The sequence below is a fragment of the Puma concolor genome, chromosome A3 (genome assembly GCF_028749965.1).
Source record: "Puma concolor isolate L17-30 chromosome A3, mPumCon1.1.hap2, whole genome shotgun sequence".
NCBI classification, from domain to species: domain Eukaryota; kingdom Metazoa; phylum Chordata; class Mammalia; order Carnivora; family Felidae; genus Puma; species Puma concolor.
This window is the reverse complement of record NC_141669.1, coordinates 118,586,217-118,602,216: the sequence shown is the minus strand read 5'-3', so window position 1 is coordinate 118,602,216 and position 16,000 is coordinate 118,586,217. Positions and strand designations below refer to the sequence as shown.

Below are 16,000 nucleotides of genomic sequence, written 5' to 3'. Positions count from 1 at the left end.
ACAGTGTTCCACAGTGTTTGGCCAGTTTACACACCAGCAATACATGAAAGTTCCAGTTGTTCCACCTCTTCCCTAACATTTGAAAGTCATTTTAATTTTTGTAAAAGATGAGCAGTTTTATTTGTAATACTAGCTTGTTTCTATATGGCACCCATCAGCAAAATAGGTTTAGTTATTAAAAAACAATTTTTAATTATACCATCTTTCTTATTTTAAGCAATGCTTATGGGGAAATAATGCCGGGTTTTAATTTGCATTTCCCTCAGGGCCTATGATGCCAGACAGAGCACCTTTTCTAAAACTTAGTGGCCATTTCAGTATCCTCTAAGGAAGTGACTGGTCAAGTCTTTTGCCTTTTTTTCCCCCTTAATCAGGTTGCTAGTCTTTTTCTTGATCTGTAAGAGTTCTTTCTACATTTTGTGTCTGAATCCTTTGGTGGATACATGTAAATATCTTCTCCCAATCTTTGGTTTTCATGTTCACTGTTTTCATGAGTGAAACGAACGAATGAATGAATCTCTTCACTAAACCGCAAATAACTTGTCCATGCCACTGCTCCCAAAGATTGGTGGGATTGAAGATGTGTGCCATCTGAAAAAATGAAGATATTTGCTATTTAGATAGAGTGTTATCTAAAATCTGTTCAAGGAGATAGGAATCTACAGGAGTACATGCTAATGACTTTACAAATATAAACAATCCCAGCAACAACCAGAGTGAAAAGAGGGAATAAGGGTAAAAGCATATTATTAAATAACATTTGCATTGAAATGACCTGTGCTGAAAAGGTCATTTGCTGTTTTTAGGTTAGAAAAGGAAGCAGCTTTGAAACACTTTTCCCTACCAAAGTACAAATGTTATTTGTATGTTATTTTAACCTAAAACTATGAGGTTTGGGGGCACCTGGATGGCTCAGGCAGTTAAGCATCCAACTTTTGATTTTGGATCAGGTCATGATCTCAAGATTTGTGAGATCTAGCCCTGTGTCAGGCTCTGCACTGATAGCATGGAGCCTGCTTGAATTTCTGTCTCTCCCCACTCTCTCTGCTCCTCCCCTGCTTTTCTGTCTCTGTCTCTCTCAAAATAAATAAACACTGAAAATACATATAATAAATAAATAAAACTATGAGGTTTAGACTAAATCAGTGATGTTATAAAGTTTTCCAGAGAAGAAATAACCCAAGCTTTCATTACTTGCTAAAAGATGCCTAATGTAACAATCTCATTTTTAAATAAATATCTGCTTCTGAGTATTTTTAACTTGCCATAAACGTTCATTCTGATCCACCACTGGAGATAGGCTCCAAAATACCACTCCCCAGCTTGTCACATGTATTAAGAGCCTTTATTGGTACTCAACCATGAGATCCAGTAATTCAATATCTAGGAACTTATCTGAAGGATAAGTAGTGATATCTACAAAGATTTAAATAGAAGGATAATAATTTCTTAAGAATCTAATACATGTCTAGTATTTGCTACATAGCAGGCACTATTCTTAAATGTTTTCTCTATGTTTAAATTTTTCATTTTCAGGACAGCCCAGTGAAGTGGTCCTATTCTTATCCCACAGAGAAATTAAGCCATTTGCTTAAGGTCACAGCTAGGAAATCACAGAGCCAAAATATTCATTAAAGCATAGGGCAAAAAGATGGAAACAACCTAAGTACCAATACTGTAGAGCCATAAAATTGTGACACAACCATAGAATGGAATATCCTGCAACCAAAAATTTATTTGGTTATTTAAAGAAATGAGAAAATTCTCAATACTTAAAAAATAGATGAAACTATATATGTCCCAATTTTGTTACATAGATATGCATTCGAAAAGAGGGAAAGTAATTTGGGGCACCTGGCTGGCTTGTCAGTAGAAGATCCGACTCCTGATCTTGGGATTGTGAGTTTGAGACCCATGTTGGGTGTAGAGATTACTTTAAAATAAATAAATAGAGGGGCTCCTGGATGGCTCAGGCGGTTGAATATCCAACTTTGTCTCAGGTCATAATCTCACGGTTTGTGAGTTCGAGCCCCGCATCGGACTCTGTGCTGACAGCTCAGAGCCTGGAGCCTGCTTCAGATTCTGTGTCTCCCTCTCTCTCTGTGTCTCCCCCTCCCCATTGTGCTCTGTCTCTCTCTGTCACTCAAAAATTAAAAAAAAAAACAGAGAAAGAAAAAGAAACGTGAGACTTACCCACTATATTAAAAAAAAAAAAAAAAAGGAAAAATAATTGGTTACTAGTAGTTGTGTCTTTGGCTGGTAGCATTACAGATGACTTATTTTCTTTTTTATTTCTATATTTTCCTAATTTTCTATGATAAGCATGTGTTGCTTTTATATTACTTTAAAATATTAAAATATTCCACCTACTGAAATTTAAGAAACAAAACAAACGAACAAAGGAAAAAAAAGAGAGACAAACCAAAAAACCAAAAAATAGACTCTTAACAGAGAACAAACAGATGGTTACCAGAAGGGAAGTGGGGGGTGGGGGTGGCGCGGGAAGGGGAATGGGTGAAATAGGTGAATAAGATTAAGAGTACACTTACCGTGATGAACACTGAGTAATATATGGAATTGTTGAATCATTATATTATACACCTGAAACTAATATAACACACTGCATGTTAACTATACTAGAATTAAAATATATTCCACCTGCCAGTAGAGTAGATTCTAAAAAATTTATCCATTTCTCCCCACTTTTTAAGTTCTAGAGAAATTTGCATACTTTGGATGAAACGTATTAACGATGCTATTGCCAGATGCAGGGGAAATTCTTTCTTACAACCTTATTTAAAATTTGTTCTCATTCCTGTCTAATTACATGGGTATGTTAAGATTGACCTGAACATTCTCAGTAATGTATAATAAATTATGTGTAATAACCTAATAAAATTGTTAAAAGCTTGAGAACGATCTTATGAGTATTAAACATGTAATGAGATTGGTTGTTAATTCTAATTATCTTTAATTTATGACCATTGGATCATTAGTAACCCCTATGAAGATTTCTGGGCTTCTTTCTTCCTTACTCTTTCTGGGACTATGTGGTCCTGCTCTTCCCATATCCTTGTCTGTCTCCTCATCTCCTCTTCTCCATCTGCACCCCCAGTTCAGCACTTCACCTCTGATCCAAGTCAGCAGTGGGAATTAAGCATAAAACCAAGGAAGAAGGCTACAGGGAATCAGCAACATAATTTGAGTTGGAAATTTTTCTGAAAATAGACTAGCAGTCTGCAGATTTGCACAGATTGCTGCATTTATTAGACTGTGATATGCATCATTTTGAAATGGAAAAAATTAGGGGAAAAATGTTCAAACGCAAGAACATTTTATAAACATAGCAGTTTCCTCCCACTCCCTAAAATGAAGAGAGCAAAAACTGGAGGAGAGAAAATCATTTTTGTCTCTTGGGTGACTTGAAGGGAGTAGTTTTAAGTCAGTCCTTATTGGCCACAAATCTAGTGTAAATGTGGGAAATACAGGCAGGAATGAAGTAGCTAATAGCCAAGAGCTCTAGGTCTTAAGTTTTCAAAGAAGGAATGGCCAAGATTTCTTCCAGCCACCTATTTCAAAGTAGGTGATATTATTTCCCTGGAAGGGAGACTTCATTTTTTTCTGAATTGTTTCTTGTTTTCATGTGTCTTTGAAACTCTCATCTCATGAAAATGTGTGACACTGGGCTGTACTTTAGTTTGTTGAAGAATGACATGTACACAACAAAGTACACTAATCGTAAGTGGACAGCTTGATAAATTTTTATGTATGCTTAACTCCCTTGACTCGGCGTTTTTATCTTTTTAGCTCTCAGGCTTGACAACTAATGTTGTGGACATTATTTTGGCTCATCACTTTGGGCAGGTAAGTGCCTAGTCCAACTAGGACAGCCGTGTTTATTGACTTCCAGCAAAACCTTATTTACCTCAGGAAAGATGGGTTGCCTTAGAATTCACCTGATCCTAGTCCAGTGCAGAGGGGGATGCTTGTGGCCCAGCCAAGACCAATCTTGGGGGAGAGGTATTAACTCAATGCCAAATGGCTCTTGGCATTTGAAGAGATGAGGGAAGGCAGAATCCCCTCCCCTGCCACCTGTTCCTGTCAACGGCATGCCATCTGTTAATGTTTGACAACATCACGTGCCTCACCCAACATCTTCAGAGACATAATGAGGTGTGAGAAAGGCTTCACAAAAATAGAAATTTCAGAGAAAAGAGAAACCAAAATAAACAGAGAATATCAATGCTTAAAGAACTTTAGACATTATCTTATTTAATCCCCATGTTTTACTGGTGAGGAAACTGAAGTCTATAGCGGAAATGACAGTCATGGATAATTATTGGGTGGGAGAGGGAACCCCAGTCCTCTTTTCAGAGGGAAGAGCGAGGTGGATAATAAGGTTTTGAATGATCTGATAAGTACTGTTTTAATTTTTGTAAGAGTTTGGGAGGGATTGCTGTTGATTCTTCTTTAAATCTTTGGTAGAATTCATAGTGACACCATCTGGGCCAAAGCTTTTCTTTGTGGATGTTTTTTTATGTTACTAATTTAATCTCTTTACTTACTAAAGGTCTATTCAAATTTATCTATCTCTTGAGATGCTTTAGGTGTTTTGTGTCTTTCTATGAATTTGTCCATTTTATCTCAGTTACCCAATTTGTTGGCATAAATTATTCATAATATTCCTTTATAATTCTTTGTATTTCTGTAAAATTGAAAATAACGTCTCCTCTTTCCTCCCTATTTTTAAAAGTAATTCAAATCTTACCTCTTTTTTTTGGTAGTCTAGTCAGTCAGTTGTTTGTTTTATTGATTTTTCTCCTGTTTTTTATTCTCTATTTCATTTATTTCCACTCTAATCTTTATTATTTCCCTCCTACTTGCTTTAAGTTTCCTCTTTTTGTAGTTTCTTAAGGTGGAATGCTAGTTATGGATTTGAGATCTTTCTTTTTTTTTTTTTATCTGGGCATTTACAGCTATAAGTTTCCCTTGCCATACCACTTTATCTGCAGTCCATAAGTTTTGGTAGTTTCATTTATCTCAAAGTATTTTCTGTGGCATCTGGGTGGCTCAGTCGGTTAAGCATCTGACTTTGGCTCAGGTCATGATCTCACAGTTCATGAGTTCGAGCCCCACAGCACAGAGCCCGCTTTGGATCCTCTGTCTCCCTCTCTCTCTGCCCCTCCCCCAAGGGTGTGTACAAGTGCACTCTCTCAAAAATAAATAAACATTAAAAAAATATTTTTCAAAACAGATGAACATAAGGGAAGGGAAACAAAATAATATAACAGGGAGGGGACAAAACATAAGAGACTCTTAAATATAGAGAACAAACAGGACTGCTGGAGGGATTGTGGGGGGCGGGGGATGGGCTAAATGGGTAAGGGGCATAAGGAAACTACTCCTGAAATCATTATTGTACCATATGCTAACTAACTTGGATGTAAATTAAAAAATAAATAAATTATTTAAAAAATGTTTTTAATTCAAAACAAAACAAGTATTTTCTAATTTCCTTGTGATTTCTTCTTTGATCCATTAGTTTTTTAGGAGTATTTTGTTTAATTTCCCAGATTTCCCTATTACTGATTTCTAACTTTATTCCATTGTGATCAGAGGATATATTTAATATTTCATTTCTTTTTTAATTTATTGAGATTTATTATGTCCTAGCATATGGTCTCTACATGTGGTCTGTCTATTTCATGTACACATGAGAAGAATGTGTATTCATTCTGCTTCTATTAAGTAGAGTGTACTCTGGGTGTCTGTCAGGTCTGGTGGTTTACAGTATTGTTCAAGTTTTCTGTTTCCTTGTGATCTTCTACCTCATTATTCATCCATGAATGAAAGTGAGATATTAAAGTTACCAGCTATTATTGTTGAATTTTCTATTTCCCCCTTCAATTCTGTTTGTTTTTGCTTTGTGTGTTTTGATTATTATGTCCTCCTGATGTTACATTTTTATTTAACAGAACTTGGAGCTAATCTTATTTTGGTAGCTCCATCTTTACCCTCTGCTTGCAGAGAGAACTGGTGCCAACAGTCCTTGAGCCTTTTTAGGCTCCTTGGTACACGTTCGCTGACTTCTTTCACTCTCCCTGCTGCCAGCCTAGCAACCTTACTGAGTCTGCTAAATGAACGATTATAGTCTTCCTTCTGCTTTCCCACTTTCAGAATGTTATTGCTGTTGTTACTTTTCCTGTTGCCTTTGTCCTTATGAGTTTATGACTACAAAGAAAAATTTTTGCTGTTAATTTTAGGACTTTTCTGGAAAGAGTAAAGCAGTATTTTAGTCCAACATCTTTAATTGGAAGTCTCAAAGACTATGATCTTTTCACACATGGTGGGTAGACATAGTATGCTTGGGTTTTTTTTAAACGTTTATTTATTTTTGAGAGACAGAGACAGAGCACAAGTTGGGAGGGGCAGAGAGAGGAAGACACAGAATCCGACACAGGTTCCAGGCTCTGGGCTGTCAGCAGAGTCCGACACGGGGCTCCAACTCAGAACCACAAGATCATGACCTGAGCCAAAGTCGGACCCTTAACCAACTGTCACCCAGCTCCCCCATAGCATGCTTGGTTTTGACTGTATACCTTAAAAAAGAGTTCACAAAGTTTACAGAATTCCATGCTAAGTGTGTGGAAGAGACAAAAGTATGTAAGATATGGCCCTTGTTCTCTAGTTCACTCTGTAGGGAGATAGGATATACAGAAATGCTATTGTAGCATAGGTAAAAAGGGATAAGTAGTAAGAACCACCTTTCATTGAATACCTACAGATGTTCTATGTATATTAATTCAATCTAATGATCTCATAATGGGAATTGTATTATTCCCACTTTACAGATGAAGTATGAATTGGTTTCCAGCTAATAGCATATCGAGGGAGGAGATTTGAAGCCAGATTTGTGCTAACTCTGAAGCTTTCCTCTTTCTACTCTGCCAGAGTGCCCTAGGAGAGGTACTGTGAGGGGCCTAGAGAAATTCAAAGGCAGGAAAGATTTACTTCTGATTTGAAGATCAGGGAAGGCTTCAAGGTAGCAGAGGTATCCCAGCTGGGCCTTGAAGGACAAATAAAATCCAACATTTTAGATTTGGGCTGGGGGAGAAGATCATTCCAGGAATGAGGAGTAGTTTGCTCAAAACAAAGAAGCCTTCCTTTGAATTTTGCTGTGAACCTAAAACTGCTCTTAAGCAATAAAGTCTTGGGGCACCTGGCTCAGTCAGCTGAGCGTGCGACTCTTGATCTTGGGGTTGTGGGTTTGAGCTCCACACTGGATATAGATATTGCTAAAATAAATAAACTTTAAATTTTTTTTTTTCAACGTTTATTTATTTTTGGGACAGAGAGAGACAGAGCATGATGGGGGAGGGGCAGAGAGAGAGGGAGACACAGAATCGGAAACAGGCTCCAGGCCCTGAGCCATCAGCCCAGAGCCCAACGCGGGGCTCGAACTCACGGACCGTGAGATCGTGACCTGGCTGAAGTCAGACGCTTAACCGACTGCGCCACCCAGGCGCCCCAATAAATAAACTTTAAAAAAAATTGTAAATAAAATTTAAGCAAACAAATGCTTATGTTGCTTCTATTGTTTTGAAATAGGAACAAATAAGGTTTAGAAACATGAATAATCTTACCTTCACCAATAAGAAAAAACCACAGCAATATCTTCTTTTTATCTATCAAATTTGCAAAAATTAAAAAGAGTGGTCATTTGTGGGGTGCCTGGGTGGTTCAGTTGGTTGAGCGTCCAACTCTTGATTTCGGCTCAGGTCATGATCCCCAGAGTCACGGGCAAGAGTGGCCATTTGTATTAAGGTTGTAGAGAAACAGGTAGTATAAATAAACGAGACAGCTACATATATGATACATACATATGGTAAGGAGTGATCTCTACCATCCTTTAAGGGGAGAAGCAAGGTATGTCTAGCAGACCACGATTTGTGTTTTTTATAAAAAAAAGGGGGGGCAATTTTTATATAACAGCTTTACCTAAGAAGTCCATTAGCACTTAAGCCAATTTTACCCCTTTTATACCATTATCACTTCTTCCCTCTTTTATCTCTAATTTTGCTATTCAGGTTCCTCTCTAAACTCTTAAGGGAGAGCTGGTTAGATCATTTCATCTCCAATTACTATGTGCTTCATTCGTTATTTACTTTTATTATAATTTCTTTAGCATTTACCACTTTTCTCAGAGTGATTCTAGTGCCCTTCAGTTTCAGGTGGACTCTGATCCATTTGGTCAGTTTCCAATTATATTCTTGGCTCACTTCATGCATACAGTAGTAAGAATGCAAACAAATATTTTCCTTATCTATATTTCTCTACAAGATTTCATGGTGACCTTTACATACACTGCCCTGGATTAACTGGCTTCCTCACTATCCCTGATACATTTCTTCCCACCAAAGCAAACATTTTCTCTTCTGCTTAAAACCGATTACTGGATGTGTGTGTGCTTGTGTACAGGTGTACACATATGTACATATATGCTTGTGTACACAAGAACCTGGCAGCTGTTCTAATGACCTCTAGAAGGCCAGCAAGAGAGAGACCGTTGGACAATGGTTGGTTGGGAGGGAGACTCACTACACTGCATGAACTATTTGTTTCTCTTGTATTTTATACCATTAATAGTATTGGTAATAAGATTAAATAAATGATAAATTAACTTGAAAAATATAAATGGAATGTAATCTATAGATATTACTAAGTGATAGTATATATATATATATATATATATATATATATATATACACTAACAGTGATTATATTTGTATTATATCAGTACAGATAAGTTAATTATAAAGATTTATGTCTATTAAGAGAAGTCTTACGTTCTATTTTTTTTTTTTTTTAAAGTAATCTCTACACCCAATATGGGGCTTGAACTCACAACCCCAAGATTAAAAGTCATACCCTGTGCCCCACTTGCCATGATGAGCAGAGAGATTTGGCTTTGGGCATTGAGAATGCAAACCAAACAACATACACTTGTGCTGTAGCTCAGAAGTTTACCTGTGTCTCTTTTCACTTGTTCTAGGAAGAGTTGCAGGCCAACCTGGACCTGATTCAAACTTACCGACTGCATATTGCCCAAGATATCAACCAAGAAAACCTACAGCTCTTCCTGGGTTCTTATAATGGGTACAGTTGTTTCCTATTCCTCCACTTAAGTATAAACTAGTTCTAAAAAGATAATGGACATTTGAAGGAGAGTAGAAGGGGAAATAAACTACTTTTTCCAGTGTTGTGTAATGAGATTGCTTTCATGATGTTGTACCACAGAAAAAGAGGGGCTTTCAGACAGATAGGAAAACAGCTTTCAAGGAGAATGAATGGGGCTGTCTCAGTTTGTAGAATGTGCGACTCTTGATTTTGGGGTTGTAACTTCGAGCCCCATGTTGGACGTAGAGATTACTTGGGGGGAGGGGGGAAAAGAATGCATGAACTGAAGGCTGTTTTGGGCAAATTCAAGTACCAGTTGTAGTTTTAGGATGTTTTAAGACAAAAAAGTGCCTAAGTTACATACACACAAAAACATACAGGTAGTGTGAGGCGAGACAGAAAAACACATATAGAAGAAGGAAAGAACAGAAGTCTTGGGCCTTGATTCCGTTTCTCTTTGCTGACATCTTGTCATCAGGCAGAAGTTGCGCATGGACACTAGTAAATTCTCTTTTGTTTGGTATTCCAAAACCTACTTTCGTGTCTCCCCCAGTCATTGAGAGAGCCTGATTCTTATCTTGGGACCAGCTTTTCCAGGGTAAAACTATTAGCTCCTGCTAGCTTTCTGGGTACATGGGAGAAGATTGAGAAAATGGGTCAGCTGTAACTTACCCAAACTCACCCAGAGATTTTGAACTTGGTCTCTCTAGCTCCTTCCTCTGTATAACAGAGCCTCCTGATTTTTAGTTGAAATCAGAAAGGTTTATTAAGTACCATGTAAAACTATGTTAGTTACAGGTTTTCCCTCAAAAGTTCCCCTTTTCTTAAGGAATTTATTCCTGTAAACTAGTTGGAAAATTAAACACTAGAACTTGAGGATTTCAGTAGCATTGTCATTGAGTTTTGAAGTTGCCTCTAAACTTTTAGCATCCCACTGTGTCCATCAGGGTTGAGCCAGGAACCTTGTTCCTGCTCTGTACCACTCACGATGCTACTGAGAGGGCCGCTTGTGAACAAAGTGCACAGGGCCCTTTCCCTCATCAGGTGTGAAGGAAAGAGAGTTTCATATTCCTTCCAAAACATTTTGGTTTTCACAACCAGGAAATAATCTGAATTGCCATGATTTTACCTGAAAAGTGTATTGCTTCCTTCTTTTTTTCTAGACGCAGAGACCTGGAGATTGAAAGACCGTTGCTGGGCCAAAATGATAATAAATCGAAGACATTAAAGTAAGTACCTCAGTTTCCCTAGTGAGTTGCTAAATATTTTTGCCTTTCATAGACTAATTTAGTATTCAGTAGCATATAAGTGCTGTTTGCAGAATGTCACCACTTACTTTGCCTTTCCTCAGGTGTTCTACTCTACTGGTGGTAGGGGACAGTTCACCTGCAGTCGAGGCTGTGGTAAGTATGTCCTGATGTTGTGAAGACAAGTGAAATTAAAACGCAATGAAATGGGGGCACCTGGGTGGCTCAGTTGGTTAAGCGTCCAGCTCTTGATTTCAGCTCAGGTCATGAACTCACAGTTCATGGGATGAAGCCCTGTGTTGGACTCTGCTAACAGTGCAGAGCCTGCTTGGGGTTCTCTTTATCCCTCTCTCTGCCCCTCCCATGCTCACACATGCCCATTCTCTCTTAAATAAATGTTTTTCAAAAAATGCAGTAAAATGTATATACAGCACACTGTTGGCACACTAGAAACCGTTGGTAAATACTAGTGTTTTTTTGTTTGTTTGTTTGTTTTTTCTTTCATTTCTGGTTACATGTGTCAGGGTTTGCTCGTTGTTATCCAGTTTGGAAAATGAATTCCTCATCAATCACTAGATTTCATCAGACGGGATCATTTTTACCTTTGATTGCTTTATGTGCTGCCATTCACTTCGTGGCAAGTAGTATAACTAAACACCATTTGCTTATTGTCAGATTTCTGACAGCCTCGGCCTTCTGCAGCCACCATACACCTGGAACTGTATCAGCAGGCTGGAAGGCTGCTGAGAGACTTTATGCTTTCCTCTGCCTCCTCCTCAAGTACATAACACATTGGTAAAAATATATATGCTCATTGTAGACAAAATGAAAAAATTAAAAAGTAGAAGGACAGGAGGAAAAATCACAATCCCGTTACCCAAAGGTAAACTATTATCTTTTCCTCTAACATACACTGGGTGATACTAAACATATAAGGTTTGGGGACCTGATTACTGATAGTATTTTTAGTAGCCTTTTTCCATATTATAAAGTCAGTACATACATCTGTATAATATTTAGTCTTGTAAATGTACCTTTGTTTACTTAACCTCATTCTCCAGTTGATTATATCAGATTTTGCACCATTAATAATGTTGCTGTTGAACATCTATAATGAATTTTTGATCATTTCCCTGGGATAGATTTCTAGAAGTGGAATTAATGTGTCAAAAATCATAAACCTTTGCAAAAATTTTTATAACATTTGCCAAATTCCTTTCAGAAGGGATATAGATAGCAGTGTGTTGGTATTAGCAATGTATGAGAGTGCCTGTTTCACAGCATCCTGTCCAGCATTAGATTTTTAAATTTTATTAATAATTTGATAGGTTAAAAATGGTGTCCCACTGTTTTAATATGTATTTTTTTTTTTATTACAAATGAAGTTGACATTTTTTATGTCTGCGCTTGTTTTTCCTACAGTGTACGTAACTTAGGTATCTGTGTGAGATTACCGGGTATTCTTTGACAGTCTTCACTTCTGCCCTGTTTAGAGAAAAACATGAGGGAGTAAGGCTTTTTGGAAAGGGAGTCTAGTAACTAATCAGAGGTGTAGATATAGACAAGGTTTATGGGCCTGGGGTGAAGTAGATATGATGATATATTCATACCTCCCTGAATTATCCTGTAAAACATTCTGTGTCTGGTGTAAAATACATGGCACGGCTTGAGCACAGAAGTAAATGTGCTCACGTCCAAATAAATAAATAAATAAATAATTCCCCCAGTGTTACAAAGTTATAGTGATGATTTGTTTTCTAACTAAAAGGTGGAGATACATGCTACAAAAATACCTATCAAAAACATCTATTCAGGGGGCCTGGCTGGCTCAGTTGGTGGAGCATGCTACTCTTGATCTTGGGGTTGTGAGTTTGAGCCCCACGCTGGGTGTAGAGATTACTTTAAAAATTTTTTTTTCTTCATAAACATATAACCTAAAACAAGAAAAGAGTGTTGTTTTTAGAAGATACTCTTATCAGAATTTTCTAATACTGAATTTTTTTTTTAACTTGCATGGACTTAAAGCAACATTTCCAATAATTTTACATGACTATATAGATTGGCCAGTACAGCTAAGGTCTTGTGTTATGATTTCCACGCCTTCAGTGTTTATAGATAAGAATTTCAGGAGCTTTCTTCTAGACAGATTCAAACGTAGCTCCCTTGTAAGAGCTAGCATTTTATCCCATAGATTGGTAGGGGTTAGAAGGCTATCCATGCAGGGAAGAGCAGGAAGGAACTCCTCAAGTTTTGGTACCTTTTGCTAACTGTTCTTGCTCACTTACTCATTCAGCCTCATTTTTTTGAGCTTCCTCCCTATTTGCTCGATACAGTGGAGAATACAAAAATGAGTAAGATGGAGTCTTTGCATTTGGGGAGCTGGAGAGAGTGTAGACATGTCAAAAAACCAACCATTGTGCTTGGCTCGGCTCACCAGCTATGGAGAATTCTTATAGAGTTGGTAGAAATTACAAAGTGGTGAACCAAGGAAAGCATATTTATTATATTAAATCCAGATATGGGAGCTCATTCTTCCAGAAAATATTTATTGCATATCTACTATGTTCTCACCTATACTTGGCAGTTAGGGATCCAGTTTTTAAATTCTCCCCTTCAGAGTTAATGCGTAATTCTGTACTAAACTGGTACATTTGCTTATTACTGCCTGCATTGTCATTTGTATAGAGCAAAACTTTGGTTTGGTGATCCTGGCTTTTAAAGCATCCCCTGATTGTAGAAGAGTTTTGTATACCTGCCCATCAGCAATCCCCAGAGTTCAGCCGGATTACTGATTCTTGCCTAGGTAATTTGAATAACTCCCTAACTGGCTTGCTGCCTCTGTAGTCTGTCATACAGGCCACTGCTGGTTACTTTCCTAAAACAACTCAAATCCTTTTACCTCAGAAACCTTCTGTGGCCTCTTGCCTTCTATGGTCAGCTCCAGTCTGCCTCCCAGACTTGCTTCGCTTCACAGTGTGTCTTCACACCACACTTACTCTGCAACCCACACGTGCTCTGCACATCCACTTCACATCACCTGGTCCTTTGCTTATGCTTTTCCCTTGACTCTGGAAGCCTTCAAACACCTACCCCTTCTCACTCTATCTCTTGAAATCCTACTTATCCTTCTCTACTCGCTCAGCTCAGTTGTGAAATTTTGAAGTGATGTCCTTCAGCCTTGTATTATGTATTTTCACCCCCACTAGATTCCAGGCTCTTAGCAGTGTTTTTATGTGTGTGCTTGGCAAGCATGTGTAAGAAAAAAGAGATTTAGTTGATCAAATTAGCCATAAAACATTGCTGAACCTGCAGATTATGTCCCTAAAACATTTTCTTTGAGGTCCCTGCTTCCATGGATCTAAGAGTATAAGATACCAAACATGTAAATACATAGGTTGTAATTCTTTATTATGATGACTGCTGTGAGAGAAGAGAACATAGAGTGGTCAGTATTTAGGTGGGGCAGTGAAAAACCTTGTGACTCAGGAAAGAGGGTGTGAGGAATGGCAAACCCAGGACACAGGAAAGGGGTAAGCTGTGGGGTGGGGTTGAGCGGGGGTGCAAAGGGCTTAGTCAGGGCCATTTGTGCTGGGAAGCCATCAGGACCCCAGCTGGTGAGGCCCATGGTCCAATTCACATTTTAAAATAGGTAACTAACCCCCAAGTTATGTAGCCAGTAGGAGAAATTAGATTGAACATTTAGTTCTTTACATACTCGCAACAGATTCAGAAAATGAAATTAGCCAGACTTTTTAGATTTACTCAGAAACAATCAGATGTCAAATGCATCACATATCTCTTACTTTGTATTTTGGACATTTCTTTGGCTGATTGAGCCATCTCCAAACTGAGCTTTTGATCTTGGAAGATCAGTCTCGTGCCAAGCTATTTCTTATTTTTCTAATGGTTCATAAAATTGTTCTCTCTTTTTTTTTAAGGTTGAATGCAATTCTCGCCTGAATCCTATAAATACAACTTTGCTAAAGGTAAGGTGTTTTCTTTTCTCATTGCCAGCCAATTTGTAAGTTAATTATACAAGGTTCAAATTACTGTATTTCTGGAATAGTTGCCTAGAAAGAAAGAAAATTTCTCTCTCTCTGTCTGATTCTTTTTTTTTTTTTAATTTCTTTTTCCTGAATATATTCTCCTTGTAGAAAATTGGAAAAAAGAGAAAAGTAAAGAACAAAATAAATAAAAATTACCCATAATCCTACCACCCAAAGTTCTCTGGTAAAAAATATTGGTGTCTAAGGGGGCGCCTGGGTGGCGCAGTCGGTTAAGCGTCCGACTTCAGCCAGGTCACGATCTCACGGTCCGTGAGTTCGAGCCCCGCATCGGGCTCTGGGCTGATGGCTCAGAGCCTGGAGCCTGTTTCAGATTCTGTGTCTCCCTCTCTCTCTGCTCCTCCCCCATTCATGCTCTGTCTCTCTCTGTCCCAAAAATAAATAAACGTTGGAAAAAAAAAAAAAAAAATTGGTGTCTTTTTCCTATACACTTTCAGTGGATTTATTTTTTAAATCTATTTATTTATTTTGAGAGAGAGAGAGAGAGAGAGAGAGAAAGCGAGCAAAGGAGGGGCAGAGAGCAGGGAGAGATGAATCCTAAGCAAGCTCCGTGCTGTCAGTGTGGATCCCGACACTGGGCTTCAAATTCACAAACCATGACATCATGACCTGAGCCGAAACCAAGAGTCAGATGCTTAACCAACTGAACTACCCAGATGCCCCATTCCTATACACTTTTTACATAATTAAGGTCATCGAATATTTACAGCCCTGGGTCTGTTTTCCTCAACTTTTGATATGAGCATTTTCCCGTGTCATTAAAAACTTCATAAGCATTATTTAATGTTGTGAGAATTAAGATGGAGGGAATTATTTACATGCTAAGTCCTATTGTATTGGTAAGGAAGCTTCCAATAATGTTCTAATGAAGGGGGTGGGTGCATTTTCTTTCTCTTAGAGCAGATAGAGAGCAGCTCTTATATTAAATTTCTGAAATCAGTATCAAGTTTCTTCCCCTATTCATTGTACCCCAGGCAAGAGTGTCAACCTCGCTTTTTCTTCAGCCTGTAGTAAAATGTTCAGCCTGACACACTGATTTGAATATGGATTACTGTATTGAAGTGCCGATCTTATGTTGCTTACTGCTACTTTTTCAGCCTGAAAGACCTCTGATTTCTTCCCTTTCTCTTTGAAGTGGCTTGAAAGGGAAGTCCTTTCACCAGAAGTAGGCCATAGTTCCTGGAAATAGAACATGGGGTTAATGCTCTGAGGCAACAGAATGCAGAATGTTCTGAGGTCCAAGTGGTTGATGAACTGGTCCAAAATAGGAAGTCTTTTTATTTGTTTTGTTTTTTAAAGCATATGGTTTCAAATAGTTTTTCCTGCAGGTTTGAATCAGTATTCTGAAAGCATAAAACTGAACTCCGTAGTATCCATGGATGTGGTTATTTCTGGGCAAAAATGCCCACACTCCAACTATTTAATAGGCATCAAGCTTGGAAATAGTTGCTCTTAATATTTTCTCTCTACGTGTGTTAACTGTTTTATGTCAGTTTTGACTCTTAAACTTCA

At 38.0% G+C, this 16,000-nt stretch overlaps 1 protein-coding gene across 5 annotated transcripts in view; it reads left to right on the top strand.

Moving 5' to 3' along the window:
* NDRG3 (NDRG family member 3) overlaps positions 1–16,000 on the top strand; it is a 68,302-nt gene that overhangs the window by 47,146 nt on the left and 5,156 nt on the right. For all 5 annotated transcript variants that reach the window (XM_086702136.1, XM_086702138.1, XM_025932778.2 and 2 more), the window contains 5 exons: positions 3,808–3,864; positions 9,053–9,156; positions 10,341–10,406; positions 10,529–10,580; positions 14,363–14,410. In XM_086702136.1, coding sequence (XP_086558262.1) covers positions 3,808–3,864; positions 9,053–9,156; positions 10,341–10,406; positions 10,529–10,580; positions 14,363–14,410 — 327 coding nt within the window. The remainder of the gene's footprint in view (positions 1–3,807; positions 3,865–9,052; positions 9,157–10,340; positions 10,407–10,528; positions 10,581–14,362; positions 14,411–16,000) is intronic.